This window comes from Mytilus californianus, unplaced genomic scaffold (assembly GCF_021869535.1).
Source record: "Mytilus californianus isolate M0D057914Y unplaced genomic scaffold, xbMytCali1.0.p SCAF_3, whole genome shotgun sequence".
In the NCBI taxonomy this organism is placed as follows: domain Eukaryota; kingdom Metazoa; phylum Mollusca; class Bivalvia; order Mytilida; family Mytilidae; genus Mytilus; species Mytilus californianus.
Window position 1 is genome coordinate 29,520,514 of NW_026262679.1, and position 21,932 is coordinate 29,542,445.

Here is a 21,932-nt window from a genome sequence, read left to right on the forward strand (position 1 = left end):
ATGCATATGTTACATCTTGGTAATTTTGTCGTCAAGGATGTTTACATTAACTATGCATTGCCATCAGTATATTTATTTTCAATTTTTTTGACAACTCTATGACAAACATTCTGTTTTTTTTAATACTCCGTCACTTTGAGTCATTAGAATCTAATTAAATAACAGGTAAATTCAAAAATTATGATATATATAAAATTAATGATCAAATAAGGAATGAAATTTAATAAATGAGGGAAACACATTTATCAAGATGTTACAATTTTAATTTTAAAAATTTAACTACCGAAAAATACAATTAAATTGATAAGTAAAATAGAGAATGGAAATGGGGAAGGTAAAAGTAGTTAGATTTACCATAGCATGCATAGTGAACATCGCTTTGTGACCCTAACTCAACAACGGAACGTCCAATTGAATTAACAGTGCTGACAGGACACATAGGGCTAGGGGAGAGAAAATTGACTCTTAATTGTGCCCAAATGACAATTTAGTGATGTGCTCCAATGACAATTTAGAATGTTTAAATGGCAAATTAGTGCTCCTGAAATTAGGGGTGTGTTTCAATAACAATTTAATGCTACTGATATTTTATGGCTGTGTTTCAATTACAATTTAGTGCTACTGAAAATGTCGGACTGTTTTTAAGAATTTAGTGCTGCCGAAAATTTAAGGACTATGTTTGAACTTCAATGACAGTGTACTGCTGTGTATATGTTGATAACTTGATTTTCATTGGATATCATTTAATCATATCAGTTGAAAAGGTTTTCATCTAAAATTAATACTTTTTTGTATTTCTAACATTGTAGTATTTGATCTATGTTGTGCTCAATATGTATTATTTACCAAGTATGTTAAGAAATTGTGACATAAAATATTGTAAAACAAAGTATTCCTTTTATTAAATTTCCCCAGATTTACCATGGTTAATTAGTCAAGTGTTGTAAAAACATAATCCAATATAATCTAATTGTTTACACAATAACTCCAACACGAATTCCTTAATATTTAACTATAAAATTCAAAATGTTAGAATAGCCAGAATAAACCCTCCATCGTAAAACCTAGTGTGATATGAAACTAAAATTGAGAATGGAAATGGGTAATGTGTCAAAGAGACAACAACCCGACCAAAGAACAGAAAACAGCAGAAGGCCACCAATGGGTCTTCAACACAGCGAAAAAATCCCGCACCCAGATGCGTGCTTCAGCTGGCCCCTAAACTAGTTCAGTGATAATGGACGTTATACTAAACTCAAAAACATATAAATGAACTAAAATTAAAAATCATACAAGACTAACAAAGGCCAGAGGCTCCTGACTTGGAACAGGCGCAAAAATGCGGCGGGGTTAAACATGTTTGTGAGATCTCAACCCTCCCCCTATACCTCTAGCCAATGAAGAAAAAACAAACACACAGCAATACGCACAGTAAAACTCAGTTTAAAAGAAGTCCGAGTCCGATGTCAGAATAGGTAACAAAAGAAACTAAGCAAAATGACAATGATACATAAACTAACAAAGGACTACTAGCAGTTACTGATATGCCAGCTCCAGACCTCAATTAAACTGGTTGAAAGATTATGTCTTCATCATCTGAAAATGAAGCACAATGCCTCCCGTTAGGGGTTTAGTATCATACCATCATGAAATATATGAGAAGAACATAACCCGTTTTATGCCAACAACTGGTTTTAGAATAAATGTGTTTATTTCCGATGCAAAGACCCTATGAGTGAATCAATATTAATACCAAAATATGCCATCTTTAATGACCTCACAACAGTATCGTAACTATATCCCTTCTTAATAAGTCTGTTTAACACATCAAATCACATATACTTATTCTAACATTTAGCAAATTCGGGTAGGAATATAAAATCCTTTTGTAAGCGGGATTTGAACCCATTTGTCTGTGGTATTGTGGTAAATCCACCATTTTCTACATAGGAAATGCCTGTACCAAGTCAGGAATATGACAGTTGTTTTCCATTCGTTTGATGTGTTTGAGCTTTTTATTTTGCCATTTGATAAGGGACCTTCCGTTTTGAATTTTCCTTGGAGTTCGGTATTTTTGTTATTTTACTTTTTTTATATATATATTGAAAAATATATATCAAGAAAAACAATAATAAAAGAACAATTTCAATCTATATTTATTTCCAAAAAAGTCAACCATGTACATACGTAAAATTTATAATGTATCAATTATAACAATGTATATTTTCATTCTGTTTATAAATATTCCAAAGAGATCAAACTTTAGAACTGTCATCCAATGGCTTTTCCTAACTAAATGTTCAGGAATGTATCAGCCGTAAAGTATAACATTATATTTTCAAAAGTTAGACTATAACGGCCATGTCATCTTCTTAAAACTAGTCGTATGAAAGAGCATTTTTTAAAACACTTATAGTCTTATCGGCTTATAATATTATCAGTATCAAATCAATTTATTGATTATTAAATGAGTCAAAATATATATTCATAAAAGATATTTCTTCAGAAAATACATGTGGCAAGTCAGGAATTTGACAGTTGTTTTACATTCGTTCCGTTGGTTGATAAAGTCAATTTATAGACTTCCCCTTTTTTAATTTACCGTTAATTTCGGTATTTTTGTTTTATATTTTTTCAAATGTATCAGTAGATTTGGAAATATTTTAACCTTCCTGATGAGATGTCTGGTAAAATAAAAAAAAATTGAACTCAAGTCTTTTCTAATAAAGGATAGATTTTCATTTGTCATATGCTCGAAATAATATCAATTAATATCACAGCGTAGTTACTGGCATTTCAGAAGTTACCAAAACTAGAGTTGATGAATCCCAAATGCCATAACTATGATTGCAGCTCTATGTAATTGAATTGACTGACACGAAGTTTTCGAAATGTACATGATCAGGAATAGGTCAATGAGTCAAACATGAACACTTTGTTTTTCACAATTAATAGGTCTACAATGAAAACAACGTCTGTTAGCGTTACCCTAAAAGCAATTGAAATATTATCTTTTTAAATTGAAACAAAAAATATAAATTTCTAAATATCATAATCTAGTTCGTTCAGAACTTGCATTAACATTGTAAAATTTAACATTGGATAAAGAATGTAACATTTAATAAAGAATTTTCTCAACCATTATCAAACATAACAACAACAATTTTTATTTGTTAAACTTAGTTATCCTGTTAGGGCGTATCTCTGCTACATAAACATGATGACCATCAGGAGATACTGCTACATCGTGAGGTTCGTCAAAATTCTACAACAAATACCAGGTATACATGATATATATAATGCAGTTTTATCAGCAATGTTATTTTCCTAACTTGTATTATTCACTGAATATGAAACCGCTTTATTTCAGAACGTTTTACTAATTAATGATGAAAATAACACTTTATGAATTTTATGCGTCCGTTTAAATGGTTTTGTTTTCATAACTCAATGCATTCATAAATATTCAGTTTCCTATAAAAAAAAACCAAAATCAACTGTTTTCCAATACATTTCACATAGATAATCGAGGTCTTGAAAACGAATTTCATAATTTTTGTATGCAGTTTAACCTGTAGCAGATTTTACATAATTTCATTCCGAATCAAATATACTTATGCATCCGGTGCTTCTTAATCCTGCACACTTTTGTTCATTGATGATCAACAAAACATTAGGAATAACTTTCCATTGTATCTATGCTTATCCTACAATATTATCAATATGTCCTATCAACTTACCATGTTCCTTGGTCCCCATGTATCACGTATATTGCCATCTAAACCAACAGTAAAACCTGCCACTTTGTTTTGACCAGTTGGACCATTAACAACATATAACATTTTGTCTATAAAAAACATTATGAGAGCATCAACATCATGCATATGTCAACTTAACATACAATATACAGGGGCGGATCCAGAAAATCTCCGAGAGTGTAAGTGGCAGATAAATCGGAAGAGGTGAATTTAAATGAAAGTGTTCGAAGATAATGAGATTTAGAACATAGACTTTAATGATGATCTTAATTTACTGCAGGTTGGGTGTAAAAGTTTGATATACGATGTGTTATGTCTTCTAATACTTGAAGCTTATACAATAAGTCGTATTAAACTATTAAATGGAAATGTCTAATCTAATAAAGGAATTTAATTTCTTAATCATGTTTCCTAAAAATACCTTTATTTTCATATATTTGTCTACGAAATTCTTTTATCCGAAAAATTAAATTTCTTTCCTAAACTAAAAATTAATTTCAACTTGTTAATTCAATATTTTAACCTGATGATTTTTTTTATATTTTTGAACTTTACAATCTACTATGAATAAGACATGTCATCTATATGCTATGGTTTTGTTTTCTTCTGATTTCATTTTTATTTATACATCTTAAATCTAGATGGTATATATTTGTCGTTTGTATACATCTTGCCTTCAATACATTTTATAATGGTAAGTATATTGGTCGTTTGTATACATCTTGCCTTCACTACATTTTAGAATGATAAGTATATTGGTCGTTTGTATACATCTTGCCTTCACTACATTTTATAATGGTAAGTATATTGGTCGTTTGTATACATCTTGCCTTCACTACATTTTAGAATGGTAAGTTTATTGGTCGTTTGTAAACATCTTGCCTTCAGTACATTTTAGAATGGTAAGTATATTGGTCGTTTGTATACATCTTGCCTTCAGTACATTTTAGAATGGTAAGTATATTGGTCGTTTGTATACATCTTGCCTTCACTAAATTTTAGAATGGTAGGTATATTGTTTGTTTAATCAATATTTATTTCTAATGTTATACGAAAAAGTTCAGTCCTCAACCAAAAAGTATTCAGCTATTCCGAAAGCCGCTGTATTGTTTAACGCCGAAAGATGTCATTTTCAAATATATTGTGCGTTCAATTGTGAAATTTGTTTCTCATGTTTTTCTATGATATTTTGAAAGGCTCTAATTTTTGCAAACCAAACATTGTGGAAACTTCCAATGACCTTTCTCTTTTTCTTTCCTGTGTTTTTGTCACAAACATTTTAATTTGTTTGTATGAAAATAAAGATTATCATTATTAATAAGATAAACCTGAACACGCTTTCGATTTGTTTTTCCTACAAAAATTAGTGGCATTGATAAATAAGAGGAAATGTTATTGTTGTTTTACATCAAATTTCCAGAGACATCACCCCATCCGACAAAACAATGATTGAATTATTATAATTATTATAATGATTATTAAAATGAAAAAAATACCTGTAGGGTCGTATGAAATCGCAAATACTCTTCCAAATCTAGAGTTTGAAATACTCTTTACAAATCTACCCGTATCGTTTGGATCGGCGATTCCTGCTGTGAATAACTGAATTCTGAAAAAAGACAATTCATAGGGGTCAATTATTATTGAACAATTAAATTGCGTCAAAATAAAAAAATCTAGATTAGATGAACGATCATTTAGGAAATCTGAAGATATAATTTATGTTTCTTTAAATAATAGATAAAGGAAAAATCTTATTAGAGAGTAATTTTGATAATTGGAACCAGTTTTGGGTTGGTTAGTTTTGGCATTGTGTTTTGTGTTCATAAACAATAAGATTAAAAATTTTTGCCAATCCCATCAATATGACTACTCTGAACTGTTAAATTAACTTATGACACCAGTCATACAGTTACTAGCTCCAGGGAGCCTCTGCTTTAAGATATGATACATATATTTAACCTACAATGTAAACAATGTAACTTCAACAATGAATATAGCTAAAACAGAAAGTTCATTTGATTAATGTAAGTTCTGTTTTATGTACACATTTTAATCATAAGAATATTTTATTTGCCAATTCCGTAATTAAGCCTTTAATAAGTGATAAATTTAAACGAACTGTTTCTCTTAGGAAGGACATAAAGTGTCATTGACAACGAAAAGCTAGCGGAAGGGCAACTTTACCTTTGCTGAATGTTTCGTTAAGTGATATCGAAAGTTATTTTTTAATAAAATTTGGTAAAAATTCCTATATATCACTATCAACTTATAATGCTTTGCACGGGCAGAAACCCAGTTTGTAAGGTTTAGAAACATTCTACAATTGAAATAGGGAAACAAAATGTGTCAAAAGTGTGAAATAACAAAAGTGAATCGGTAATTGGGAAATAAACTATTAACATGATGTTAAAACATGCGTATTGTTGAAATAGAAGCATATCCATATCTTTTGTTTATGTAAAGCTAGAATTTTGAATTACCGCCCATGTTCCCTATCTGCCACAGCTACTAAATTTGATTCTTCGATCAGTGTGATGCTGTGAGGAATAAACAGTTCATCATCAGCTGCAAACTCTACAGGATCTAACAAAAAAATAAATCATGCATATTTATTACAACAACAAATAACAATACTATATATAAATCGGAAGAATTTGCAGTGGCAGAATATTTGTACTGACAGTGGCAAATAGGGATGTGTTGAATATGGTAAGAATTTCATCGTGCAATAGAACACTTACTGACCCCTCAAAGAGTTGCTGGAAGGTTTGTTTAACATGTAGAAAGTGCGACATTTTCCTAACACAATGCATCGGATGTTGTGTCCAAATTCCGACCAGAAATCACTGTTTATTTATACACCCGCACATTCAAACGGAATCCTCTCTTCAGCATGGTGTCGAGACGATTGAGAGAAATCAATTTACTCATGTGTGTATACCCAAATCAACCGTTAGGGTAGTAACAAATCAATGTGGGCATGGTGCAGAGTATAGAAAAATAAAAAGTCTTCATATTGTTGCAATTGTGAAATTATTGTTGTTGATGATTTTGGAACAAATCGTCAAACTTTTAAGATTCCTTATTTGATGAGCACCGCTGGTTGATAAAGAGATAAGCAGATGTGGTATGATTTCCAACCATCAGAGTTCAAATAATAAGATGAAGGATATATAGGTCACCGTACGGCATTCAACAATGAGAAAAACCCATACTGCATAGTCAGCTATAACAGGTCCCGACATGATAAATGTGAAACATTTAAAACGAGAAAAACAACGACCTAATTTATAACAATTCAATTCACGAAAAAAAAATATGACAGACGTGAACCAACGACAACCACTGAATTACAGGCTCCTGACTTAGGAAAGGCATATAAAGAACATGTTTATGAGGGCTCAACCACCCCACTATCATGAGAAAGTGGTGTAACAGCACAACAGATGTTAAATCTTAGATCACAATCTCTGCAATTTTGCAGCATCATTTAGACCTTTGAGTTTTCTACGCTTTACACTACTATTCCCCATGTTCAATTGAAAGATCGAATTCACCATCTCATTAAACAGAGCTTTTTCTATAAAAATGGGAATCGTAGATATAAATTTCTTGTTTTGGGTTATGATAATTTTTATTTTGTGAAGAACCACACTGATTCTGTCAGAAAATACAGTGAAGATGATATTATCAAAATGCTGGACTTTTTAATCGACAATATATTTGTTGAGTTTGGATGAATGATATTTCAACAGACAGTCGGTATTCCAATGGGTACTAATTTTGCACCCCTTCTGGCCGACTTGTTTTTGTACTCGTATGAAGCAGAATTCATTCAGAACCTTCTAAAAGACAAAAAGATAAAGCACCTTGCAAAATTCTTTAATTTCACTTTCAGATATATATTGATGATGTCCTATCACTGAATAGCCCATTTTTCAGTCAGTACTTGCATCTCGTAAGGATTATACGTTCGGGTATTTCACATCTAATATTTTATGGTAATATTCTTTACAAAGCACAAAAATGTCGGCATTCACCTCAAAAGCTAACCAAACCTTTAAACAGACTTATTCGGAAAGGATATAGTTACGATACTGTTGTCAAGTCATTAAGGATTGCATATTTTGGTATTAATATTGATTCACTCATAGGGTCTTTGCATCGGAAATAAACACATTTATTCTAAAATCATTTATTGGAATGATACGGGTTATGTTCTTCTCATATATTTTATGATGGTATGATACTAAACCCCTTACGGGAGGGATTGTACTTGATTTTCATATTATGAAGACATAATCTTTCAAGCAGTTTAATTGAGGTCTGGAGCTGGCATGTCAGTAACTGCTAGTAGTCCTTTGTTCATTCATGTATCATTGTCATTTTGCTTAGTTTCTTTTTTTTACCTATTCTGACATCGGACTCGGACTTCTTTTGAACTGAGTTTTACTGTGCGTATTGCTATGTGTTTCTTTATTCTACATTGGCTAGAGGTATAGGGGAGGGTTGAGATCTCACAAAACATGTTTAACCCCGCCGCATTTTGTGCCTGTCCCAAGTCAGGAGCTTCTGGCCTTTGTTAGTCTTCGGCTGTTGTCTGCTCTTTGGTCGGGTTGTTGTCTCTTTGACATATTCCCCATTTCCATTCTCAATTTTACTGATACAAGAAGGACTGCTTCATACCTTGATCTTTTCCTCAATATTGACACTGACTTCACACTAAAATCTATGACAAACGGGATGATTGCAACTTCCCAATTATCAATTTCCCATTTCTCAGCAGTAATATACCCTCTGCTCCGTCGTATGGTGTTTACATATCTCAATTGATACGTTATGCTCGTGCATGTTCACACTTTACTGACTTCATATACAGGAGTGTGCTCCTTACGCAGAAACTACTCCAATGAGGAGGAAAGATTAAAAATGACAATCCGTAAATTTTATGGACACCATCACGAATTGATTGATCTATACGATGTGTCTGTGTCTAAACTAACTAATGACATTTTCACCACGTCTTAGATTGTGGTTTAACATCTATGTCGTCTGTCTGCTAAGTACCGAATATGACTTTTATACCGAGTTTGAATTTGCATTGCTATACGACGTGTCTCGGTAGTTTGTACATCCAACATTCATGTATTTAGTTATGATGTTTCTGTTATGATTTAGTTTGAATAATGTGTTATTTCTTATCGTTTGAAGACCAAATTATTATAAAATTGCCTTTCAATACCATCATTGTCATGAAAATTGTTTGAACTGGTATTGTGAAAATATTTGTATAAAGTTCGATATTGCATGTTCTTTACGTAAGTGCGTCACTGTTTTCGATGTCCTGTGGTGTCTGTCGTTGATGGAAGATGTTCGTTGATGTTCTGCGGTTTGCATGTTGTGTCGACTATTATTATTTTTTTGTGCGTTTCTCTGTGATGAGTCAAAAAATCGGGAGGTTTGGCTAGCCATAAAACCAGGTTCAACCCACCACTTTTTTTTTAAATGTCCTTTACCAAGTCAGGAATATGGTAGTTGTTATCAAATAGTTCGTTTCTATGTATGTTGGCGTTTGTTTTTGTTGCACTTCAGTGTTCCTATTGTTCCTTTGTTTTCCTCCTATAGTTGATGTGTTCCCTCGGTTTTAGTTTGTAACCCGGATTTGTTTTCTCTCAAATGATTTACAACATTCTTGTGATCCGCGGTCGCATCAAACAAACGATTCTTCCAATTTGCTACTTCTATGCTAAGCAAACGACATTGAGAAGATAGAGCAAAGATTGAATAAAATGCCCGTTATTAGAAGCACGTTAAAAATGCATCAAAAGTATTGTGTTTGTTTCATTTGTGCCATTGTCCTTGTGTGTTGTTACAAAAATATTTGAAAATAGTGTGTTCGCTTATGCAGTTCAACGTATTAAAATTTTTACCGTTAATCAATTATTAGCTATAGTAAAAACAAAACACCGATAAAGTATTGTTTTGTTTTTATGAGTTTGAATTTAAGTGAATATGTAATAAAAAAAAAACATTTAAGGATGTAGTCATGTCAGGATTAGGATTTTTTGTCAGATGCCCCATATCATCCACTTTTCTTTTCATAGAAGACTTCAATAGCTCATAAAAGGTCATTACCAAAATTTAAGCAGATTCCAGATTTCTTTTCTTATGATTTGAAACCCAAATAACGCCAATGCCAAATATAAGGTAAAACTCCGAGTCGGCCTTTTCCCGCCCTTTTTAAAAAATCAAATATCTCGAAAAAAAGGTTCCATAACCTATTAATATTTTTAGCTTATTTTGTTCCCTAACTAATGCTCTCCTGACTTATAATTATGGTATCAATTTTAAATTCAGAAGTTGTTTAATTTCACCTGACTGCATTCTTTTAAATCATTGTTGTCGGAGTATAGTCCCAACCATTCTGTGATTGATAGATTTTTGTTTTGTTAACGTCCAGTGGGAAATGTTCAGCAAATATTCACTTTCAGTCCATTCTGATGGTAAATGTCAACCATTTTAATTGAGTTTCAATCTGAATAAAGTATCAATATAAGAACCATATAGTATCGATTGTACAATTTTACTATCGATAATTTGACTTTTATTCTTTAAAGTTTTCGATCTATTCATCTTTAATCTTCTTTTTTCGGCTTTGATCGTTTCGACGGATATATGCGGTCCGCTGGATATTTTCCATTAAGACGAGAGACTTTTCTTCAAATTATCTTTCCAGCGGAATGTTTTTTTATGAAATAGCTAGGTCACAGACGTATGGTCTTTTCTTCGTCTTTTTCCAATTGGCATTCAAACCCTTTCCCAAGTGGGTCGTCATTCTGCGGGATGTATATATTCACAGCCCCGTCCAGTCAGAGTGGGAACGTTTAATCCGATGCCTCGTTTAAATAGTGCCTTGCTCTCTGTACGTTGAGCCCTTGCAACAACTCTTTGAGGAGTGTGTAGGTGACCTGTTGCAAGGTTAAATTTCTCTCATTTTCCAGTACCATTCCAAATTTCCCGCCTATCAACTCGGTCGAAACCCCTATTACAGGACCTACTTATTGTATATATCGTTAATTTTGTTCTCTTTCTGCATGAACATTTATGAAATATTTGTCATTGGACATTAAGCTAACAACAATCAATCAATATATTTAAAGGGTCATGGTATTTCTTACATACCAGATGGGAAGTGCTGTCATTTTTCTCTTCTCAGAAGAGAGAGTAGCCACTATTTCAAATACCAGGTGAACCGATTCTATGAAGTAGATTTTCAATTTTTATCTCTGTCGGCCTATGTGGGACAAATGGGGTGTCGGACCAATGAGATGTTGAAGGGCGACACATATTCGTCCTGCAAAACAAACATTTTTTATGTAGATCATATTTCTCACCTACTCGAAAATATCATCTATTGCTGCGCTGACCACCACCTATCACAATAAATACTAAAGTGTTCTTTTTGTCCGCGCTTGCAAAAGTGGGTTACTATCTAGTTTTCAAAAGAAACTCGGGATTTCAAAAAAGTTACAGGACATCAAAGCAGATGTTCAATAAACTAAGCCAAAAGATTTTTTTAAATATAATAAATACGCATATATTTTACTTACTGTTTGATGGTTTTCCCCATGATTTAATTAGCATACCATCTTTAGTAAACTTCATTACTCTGCCGTTACAGTATCTACAATAAAAAGGATTCCATTGATGTTGTTGTTTTAAAATTATAAAGGTTTAATTTATATGCTACTTTGTCGAATCAATATGATAGTTTCTTTAGAATCGATCAATGACAAATGGCACGGGATATTTATCCATGCAGCAGCATCTGACTAAGATAAGTTCACTAAAACCATATCTACTTAATATTGTTTATTTTGGCACCTTCTGCAGGAATGAAAAAAAAGTGGACAGCAAAATCCAGTTAAGTTTTTAATTTTCTGGAATATAAAATGCATTTGAATTTTATATATCTAGGGCATACTATGTAATAAAAAATTTCTGCACTCAGAGTAAATTTTGTGGTGTAAACAAAGCCATTGTAGCCAAAGGGTTCACATGAATCTTAAGTCAAATATTTTCATAAAAGGACTGGATATCGTTGTTAGTGTATGGAAATTTGTTGGTGAGTTGCAGAGTTCTTGCTCACATATTGATCATCGATTGGCTTGAGTATTGGAGGTTTTAAGTATTAATTTATTTATATTTTATATGTTCTAACGTATAACGTGCGTTATCGTATCTACATTCATATATGTGGTGATTGAATATTCAGCATGCTGTAAATGAGTTATTGCAAACGTGGTGAACTTTTAATTTTACATTTATGTACATGTACAAACACTGTATACCGACTTTCACTAAGAGTGCTCTATGTGTAAGGATTAACGATGCAAATCATAACCCTTTGAAAGCGGAGCTCCTGCTAGACGAGGAAGATAAAGACTAGGTAACAGATTACATTTGGCTTCTCGTTTCAATTTTAAAACAAAAGTTGTTTTCAACTGATTTTAACATGTTACAAGTGTAAAAAAAACGTACTAAAATTACATGGTACTTGTATTTATAAGTCTAGCCAGTTCTACTGTACCTGTGATTCGGGCAATCCATCTTATTATACGTTATTTGATGTTATTTCTTTTAATTTCTTTATAGGTGTAAAATTAGACAGTACACTGTGCTTGTGAAAAAAAGAGTTTACTTTCTCTAATAAAATAAACAGTGACTGGCGTAGAATTAATTTTGTTCCCCAAATGGCAAATTGTCATATCGCCTTCCATATTTTTTAATCTTAAATTGAAAGCAATAAAAAGTGTTGGAAGTACATGCATGTACATTAAAGAGTTTAAGGTTCATGTGGACCTTATAGCTAAAATGGCAGTGTTTACCCCTCAAAATTTACTATATGAGTACCGATGGGGCCTTTCATAGCTGACTATGCTGTATGGGTTTTACTCATTGTTGAAGGCCGTAGGGTGACCTTTAGTTGTTAATTTCTGTGTCATTTGGTCTCTTGTGGAGAGTTGTCTCATTGTCAATCATACCACATCTTCTTATTTTTATAAACCTGTGCATCTGTAATATTTTTAAGGCATAGCATGCCCTAGATATATATAAAGTTCAAATGCATTTTATGTTTTAGAAAATTAAAAACTTAACTTGATTTTGCTGTGCACTTTTTTCGTTCATACAGAACGTGCCGAAATAAGCAAAGTTGGGAAAGAGGTTTGAGAACTTCTCCATAGATCATAATTGAAGTGAACTGTATTGATTGACATGGGCACTAGAGGGACAGTAGATATCTGACAACAATTGTTGATTTAAACTGTGTCACTGAGTGGACCAGATCAAGTGAAACTCAAGCGTTTGTTAATTTTATCATTTTCTGCAGGGACAAAAGAAAAGTGCTTAGCAAAATCCAGTTGAGTTTTTAACTTTCTAAAAACATAAAATGCATTTAAATTTTATTTATCTAGGGCATACCTCAAAAATATTCCCAGATGCACAGTTTGTCTGTAGTCAAGAGTATATTTTAAGGTGTAATCTACTCTGAGTGCAGACAAACCTGTGCATGTGGAAAAATTTAAGGCATAGCATGCCCTAGGTATATTAAATTTCAAATGCATTTTATGTTTCAGAAAATTAAAAACTTCGCTGAATTTTGCTGTGCACTTTTTCTTAGTCCTTCAGAAGATGATGAAATAAACAAACAACTGAGTTTCACTTTATACGGTCCACTAAGTTACAAATTTAAATCTATTGTTGTCAGATATCTCTTGTCCCTCTATTGTCATATCATTCAAAAAATGCACCTAATGTGTTCTTCTACCAATTTTGATATTCAGTCTAGCTGTCACTGTCGAACATAGTTCAACATAGAACGCTACGAACAAAAAACATAGAAAACTTTTTTGTCAGAAAACAATGTCAAACATTCAAATCATACATATATATATATAAACAAGTCTAAATTGAAAACAACGTTCAAACCTATGATTGCGTCGGATAAAAACCGCAATTTTTATACGTGTGCATGCAAAACAAATTTCTTGGTAGAGAGGTCTAAAAACAGCACAAACAACATTTTCCAAAAGACCAAATGAGTGAAAAAGTATATTTTAACAAAACGCATTTGATATATATATATATATATATATATATATATATATATCAAATGCGTTTTGTTAAAATATACTTTTTCACTCATTTGGTCTTTTGGACTATATATATATATAGCTAGCCACACTGATCTGTGTCCACATTTGTTAAAGTCCAAACAAATTGTTTGTCCTGAGAAAAAAAATCCATGCCCGATTTAAAAAAAAAAACAACGCCATATACAATATTCAGGGTTTTTTTTTATTTTATTGACACGCTTTACCACATGTAAATTTACGCCTACATTCTAACAAATGGGACAAACTCTGACCCTTTTATATTGTCAAAGCTTGCCAATCTTCTGTTTAAACTTTGGTCTTTTAACTTTACCCTAACAAACAAAAATGTCTATTACTGATCTGTATTGTAATTACAATTTAAAGGAAATATGCGGATTTACGTTTAATATCAAAAACCAAGCTAACAGTGGCAAAAAATGAAAATCGATTTCGTATGAACCTTAAGCGGAGTGACCTCAGAAGCACCGTGTGCATTTACTAATATACATGCTTCACCTGTCACATGATTCCAAAGTCACACCCAGTAGTTATTATCATGACCAAAATCATGGCAAAACCGGTAATAATGTCAGATTTTAATTACAAGATACGAGAAATTATCCCATTGAAGTTCACATGCAGAATTCTATTTCCTTAAATTAGTGGTTACCAAGAATCTATTTGAATTTTCCTTAAATTAGTGGTTACCAAGAATCTATTTGAATTTTCCTTAAATTAGTGGTTACTAAGAAGTATGTCACTCTCCAAGAAAAAAAGACTTGCATATGAGACACGACCCGTATAGCAACCAAAAATAATACAGGTATCGTAGAAATACGCGCATTGAAAAAAGCTCTATAGTGAAATATATACAGATCTAATTTAACCCTACCCTTTTAACAATTAATCCCTTACCCATCAGATACAAAGAAATGTCCATTCGAAGCAACGGCAACATCAGTTGGTTTACAGAAATGTTCACTGTCACTTCCGGGTTTCATGGCTTCACCAAGAACAAGCCCAGAATCTTTTGGGTCCGCTGGTATTTTTATTACCTTTTAAAAAAGATAATGGTTATAAAATTGTTTTTCATAAATGAAAGTCTGATTAAGATAAAAAGAAAGAAAAGAATCGAACTGAATAAACATTTAACAGAAAAACTTTAATTTGAAAAAAAAATGGTGAAAATTTTTAAATGTTTCGGCCTTTTATTGTGAGTATTTTGAGCAAATCATGAAATCCGAGTGAACTAAATATAATGTAGATGCTCTTCTTTTGTATTAACCGGAAACACTCACAGCCAAAACAGAAAAGATGAACTGATAACAATGTTACTGATACATTTGATTGCTTGACAGATTGATACGTATTTTCCAGTGGCAGCTCATTGTTCAGTGCAGACATTACATGCGTATTTATGACAATAAAATTTTTATGGGAATCATAAATTTAGCCTAATTCATTGCATGAAATCCAAACCGGTATATGTATGATTGAATCGCGCCAACATTTCTGCACCAGTTGCTAACAGCACGTAAGTTTTCATTGGTAATTATCGTTTATTAAATGGCGCAGACATGTTGCCTCGATCCGAAGTGAATCAAAATAACAGTTTATTAATTTGGTGCATCGGCAGCGCTTACATGGTGTGAACAGTCTTAACCTAGGCGCAGCCATGTTGGGTATATCCGAGCATGCGTATTCCAGTGAAGATTCTATACAGCGTGTAATGCAATAGACCGCAACGATTCTTAAAGTTCTAGATCACAAGATGCACTATGTACCAATCCACAAGAAATAAGAAGACAACATTATTACATCTGACTTCAAGTCGACCAGTCTTAAGTTTGCTCTAATTCACATAAGAGAGAAGATACAAATACCAATTTTAGAGCATTTAGTTTGAACCAATCGGATATCCGTCGAACGGACTAAGGAGAGTAACTAACACGAGACGATTATGGCGGGGATACACTCGAGAAATATTAATTCCCAACCATTGATTAAAGACCTGCATATTACCTACCTGGTGTAAACCAACATCAGTAACCCACAGATTTCCTTTTTGGTCAACGGTTAATCCATGAGGCATAAAAAACCTAAAATTTTAAACAGAAATTACTTATTTCTATAAATAAAATTTTAGTTTGTTCTACTTTAATTTTGTATTCCATCTGGCTTATACAGTAAAATTTAACGAAGACAACATTGGCTTTACAAACTAAGAATTAAAAACCAGATCTCTGTCAGGGACATCAGCTTCTATTACCTTCAGAGGAAGCTACTTTAAATTGACACATTTTACAGCCAATTATAACAAAAGATATATTTCATGACAATTTATATTACATGTCGAAATCTAAGCAAAGTGCACGATATCTATTTTGATCTAAATTAAAAACATTGTTTGTTCAATCAAATTACCAATATTTCTTTGTTCAAGGCTTGAGTTTCCTTATTTTACAAAAATGCCATCGTTACATATTAACTTTTGTTTACAATATGCTAGTAATATGAAGTAAATGACTTATTATGTTATTCAATAAATTTTTCTACAATTAATCCCACGTTTATACTGATGGGACAAAATATGAATAATAGTAGATAAGGGATAACATTAGTTATCTTGGTGTAATTAGGGTGTACAGAATTGTACACCCGTGTGGAAAATTCATACACCCTGAGGCGCAGCCGAAGGGTATATGTATTTTCAACGCCATTGTAGAATTTCGTACTACCCTGATTACACCAAGATAACGAATTTATTTTTTATGAAGTGTTCCTTTACTCATTTTTATACCGGGATGTAAAAATTTTAAGAGTGCTTGTGAAGAACTTCCACTAAAACATTTTTTCCACACCGATATTGCTGTGCATTGTCAAATAATTTACCCTTTTTAATTTTATTTCTTCATGTTTTTTAATTTTTTGTGAAACATTTTTTTTTTTTTTTTTTCGGGGTTATTCTTCCCTATTTTTTTTTTTTTTTTTTTTTTTAATTTTAATTTTTATTTTACCCATTTTTTTTTTTTTTTTTTTTTTTTTTTTGTCTTTTTAAGTTTTGCTTAATTTTTAATTTTTTGGGTTTAGATTTATTTATCAAAATTTTATTCCGGGTGAACAAGGGTGGGGTGTTATTTACATCCGGGTAATTAACCGATCAGATTGCAGGATTCTTGCTGCATTAAGAATAATGTCAACTAGACAGCAACCCATCTCTTAATGATGTATTCTTCTGATGTTTCAGTCTCGTTGAAATCTCGTTCGGGAGTTATTTCCAAAACGTGTGATACAAGTGGAAAATATTAATGAATTTAAAAAATATTATAATCAAACTTAACTCTGTGAAAAAATTGTGTACTTACAATAAGTAGTTTATGAGTAATAAAATTTTCAAAAATTATAACCAATCCGGTCAGTGTCATCAGCCAATGCAAAGTGTTCAAAAAAATGGATGAGGGGTACAAAGAAATGATTTTACCAAAAATATGTACATCCCATATCAATTTTTTTCTTTTAAAAATTCTTAGATAAGTATTTTTCAATCATTTATATGATTAATTAAGTGTCATATAAATCAATGTCAAATTATTTCAAAATTTAGTTTGTTAACTATATTCCTTTAGAGGCCATTGTCATTTTTCACAGCAAATGTCAAATGTTATTTTAATCAGAATATGTATAAATACGGAAATTGCAATGAGAAGGACAACCCGAATTACCAATCATACTCGGTATGCAAAACACCCTGCAGCTTCTTATACTTTGTGCTGGATGAATCTTTGACCTTATGGGATACCAATGAACTTTATTTTCAATGTTATTTGAATAACATGTATTTTAATTACAACTTTTTATTTAGTTAGAGTTGAGTTATATATTTTAGCATCTATCAGTTAGTTTCACCATTAAGAAAATTAAGTACCATAGTCTAACTTGGAGTAAGAAACTTTAGTATCATTGATTCACTAGCCAAATGGTAAACTCGTGGGTGCAATAGTTTAACCAAGCGTTTTGTCGGCCATAACCTAGTCTATGTTATTCTAGTATTTTAAGTATAGAAACGTGTATTAGCACCTATTAGCTCCAAGGCGTTGAATAACAGTTCCATTCTGGTTCAGTCTGAGGATGGTAGCATTCCTGATAGGTCCTTTATTCTGTTCAATTTGAGAAAGTTCGTTGTTGTAATCAAAAGATCTGAAACAGGGAAAAAAAGAACATTATTAATCGCTAAAATTCTATATTTAAATTCAAAATAACCTTAAATAAAGTCTGATAATCTGATAAATAATCAATGTATTTGTTTTCTACTGGTTGTCAAAACATAAATTAAAAACCATAACAATTTATCAAATAGATTGGGTTTTTTCTGGGGATGCTAAAGCATTTCAATTTCTCCAGTAAACATACGTCACTTAGGAAGGAAGAATAACGGTGACTGTGGTAAACAAAATATCACCAGGATTTCTACCGTCTGGCATTAAACCCCATGCCATGTTCAATTGGATGGGGACTTTAAATCCGATGCCTCGTATAGGGAGATTTCTACGCTCGTTAAGGAACACTTGAAACAAATGCATGGAGTCCGTAGATAGCCTGTCGCAAGGCAAAACTTCGGTCCCAATCAACTATTCAACCCTATTTTATCAAGTTGCAATCCAAATTGTCCGCCCTTTATCACAATAGATATATTTTCAGAAAAAGAGAGGCGAAGGATACTAAAGGGACATTCAAACTCGTAAGTCGAAAATAAACTGACAACGCCATGGCTAAAAAAAGACAAAGATTCAAACAACAGTACACAAAAGAAAACATAGAAAACTAAAGACTGAGCAAGACGAACCCTACTAAAAACTAAGGGTGAAATCAGGTGCTCCGGAAGGGTAAGCAGATCCTGCTCCACATGTGGCACCCGTCGTGTTGCTCATGTTAGTACAAACCCGGTAATAAGTCTAATTCGGTAGGTCACATTCGGGAAAAGGGAACAGGATTTTAGTTACGACATTAGGAACATATCCGCTATCATCTGTGAAACGGATATTCCGTAACGGTCAACCAAATCGTGATGGCGTCCATAAAATTTACGAAGGGATGATTTCAACTTCACCACTTGGAACTCTTGGTTTAATAGCTTCCTTGTAAGCAGCAACCCTCTATCAAGGAAATCATGATAGGAAATACAAGCTCTGGAGTATCGTATCAATTGGGAGATATATACTCCGTATGCAGGCGCTGCTGGAATGTTGCTACATAAAAATGGAAAGTTCACAATTGGGAAGCTGAAATCATCTCTTTTGTCATAAAGTTTTGTTTTCAACCGACCCTCATTGTCAATTTCTAGATGTAAGTCAAGATATGAGGCAGACTTAACTGTATCTGTTGTATCCTTTATCTCAAGTTCGATGGGATAGATGCGTTCAACATAGTCACCAAATTTTGAATTATTTAGTTAGAGAACATCATCTATGTAGCGGAAAGTAAAGTTTTAAAGGATACTGCTAACTTCTTTTCTTTCTTCCTAAGAAGTTCCTGTATGAAGTCAGCCTCATATGAATAATGGAATAAGTCGGCAAGAAGAGGGACACAGTTGGTTCCCATGGGAATGCCTATTGTTTGTTGAAAAACACGTACTCCAAACGTAACAAATATGTTGTCAATCAAGAAATCAAGCATCTTGATAATGTCAGTTTCAGAGAATTTTTTGTTAGAATCAGAGTGATTTTTTACAAATTAGGATTTATCCCTCCCTAAGACCAGAACCTTCCTAATTGATTTATTGTTAATTTATTCTCGTCCCACCTATGCAAGAACTATTTGCAACTGGACGTTAGTCATACAACAATTAATCTACAATGAATGATTTAGAACTGCATATGCTTAGCCATATATTTCATGTTAAGTAAAAGGTTTTCTCTGTCAACTCATTGTTGTAATCCTGGCTTTGTCTGTCTTTGTTGAACTTTGTCCCCGAAAACAGTTTTGCAGTTGTGTTTAAAAAGTCGTCTTGTAGTGAAACATATCTAATACTTGCTTACCGTGCTCCCCATTCACGATCACCTCTGTGAAATACTAGAACGTCTCCATTGTTGTCAACGGCAACACCAGCAACCTGACCTAGCTTCAGGTTGTTTTCAGGCCAATTTTCCTGTTGCTGGACAGGAGAATTTTTTTGCCTGGTTGACTTTAACGGACTGTCACTGTCTAACAGGAATGCATATTCAGGATTATTCTAAAGAGAATAAATATTAAAGACGTAAAACATACTGAGAAAATATTTATAATTGATATTTTAATACATAATATTGTCAATCGTTGCCCATCCATTTTACTGTATGGTTAATCTGTAACTAGTAAATAAAATCGTGATTTAATTTGTTTATATGATAGTAGTTACAAAAGGAAACAGATGTTAAATCGCCGGTTTCACCTCTTTGTATATTATTTTTTTTATTTTTTATGATTGATTTGTAAATTTATTTTTTATTTCGTTAAGGGTATTTTGTTACTGCCAAAAAATACAGCTTTAAAAATAATATCTTCGCAAACATAAACAAATATCTGCAGAATGTTTTATAGAAACGAGTAATTTTAAATATGCAATATATCTGATAGTTTTATCGTCTGGACTAACTGTAGTTATTATTTTATATAATTTGTATACGATTACCTCTACGGATGATTTTTTAATAATGATTTAGCTACATTTCATCTGGTAACAGTATATCTAACAATATATATGTTCCTGATTTCATCTATTATAATTGCCAATAAAAATGTAATATCTAATGGTACACTAAATTTTTCAACAAGAGAAAAGATTATACCAGAAGTCAATTACCCGGAAAGGACTACTTGTTATACATTTGGTTTGTCCTAAAGCTGGGAAGTTGGTCACTTGAAAAGGGATATTTAGTGATACTATTTCTGCATAGATAGGTTTCAACACAAATTACAATGAGAGGTCAGACAATTAAATGTCAAAATAACAACCAGATGTTTTATTACCTGTAATCTGTCCAGTAACGCAGGTAAAAATTCATCAATCATTACTCGTTCATCCTCAGTCCTTGGTCGTCCATTAATTGTGGAAGCGATTCCTAGAATAACACATAAGGAGACGTATATTGCGGCCATTTTAGATTGGAATAATTGTTTAAACGACCACAAATGGAAGTTATTCCGAAACAAGAGATTTCTCGTTAGTTCTTATCACATATTGTCACTGTATACACCTGTAAACTGTTGTACTGTCGTGTAAATATGTATGTCTTCTTACAATCGATAAAATAATGTCAAAGTTTTTATGACGTCTATGATATAATTAATGTTGCCAGAGATACAAGAGCTGTGTAATTGATTTTTGTGTGGGTGTTGAAGACTGATCAATATGGTTGGAATAACATTAGAACGATGAGGTTTTCCTCACATATTTCTTCTATTGAACGTTCCGTGAATGATTCCTGTCCTACAAATTTTTTTTTATATATACATTAGATTCACAAAAAATACCTGGATTATTTGGTGTATGATGAGGCAATTAGTACGTGCAACGCTGGATTAATCAACATTTAACGAAAGTTTTAATAATTCTTGTATAATAATATGAAACTGCAGTTTGGAGTATTTACAAGGGTGCTATTTTACTAAATCGTTAAAATCAAAAACATTGAAAGTGTTTACTCTTTTGGGCTCTTTATTTGAAAAAGTTAATATGTATATATATAAATAAATGTATTATTCAGCTTTCAATATTTCATTACTAAAAAACGTTCTTCAACTTCTTTATATTTTCTTATTTGGATGCTGTTCTCTTTTAAATTTTCTTTATAGTACTATTCTAGTTATCAATTATGTTGCCTTAACGTATATTGTGAGGTGTAGTATGATTATCAATGAGACAACTATCCACCAAAGTTCAAATGAAGTGGATGTAAGCAATAATAGGCAACCGTGCGGCCTTCAACAATGAGAAAAACCCATACCGCATAGTCGGCTATAAAAGGCCCCGCCATGA

At 32.4% G+C, this 21,932-nt stretch overlaps 1 protein-coding gene across 1 annotated transcript; it reads right to left on the bottom strand.

Moving 5' to 3' along the window:
- Positions 1 to 2,139: 2,139 nt before the first annotated feature.
- Positions 2,140 to 21,305, bottom strand: LOC127734323 (peptidyl-alpha-hydroxyglycine alpha-amidating lyase 1-like). Its single transcript, XM_052244161.1, has 10 exons — positions 20,924 to 21,305; positions 19,954 to 20,147; positions 17,996 to 18,115; positions 15,945 to 16,017; positions 14,834 to 14,973; positions 11,372 to 11,445; positions 6,242 to 6,344; positions 5,255 to 5,367; positions 3,741 to 3,847; positions 2,140 to 3,265 (listed from the first exon to the last, which is right to left on the bottom strand). Exons 1-10 carry the CDS (start codon positions 21,050 to 21,052, stop codon positions 3,167 to 3,169), a joined length of 1,152 nt encoding a protein of 383 aa, XP_052100121.1. The 5' UTR covers positions 21,053 to 21,305; the 3' UTR covers positions 2,140 to 3,166.
- Positions 21,306 to 21,932: the final 627 nt, after the last annotated feature.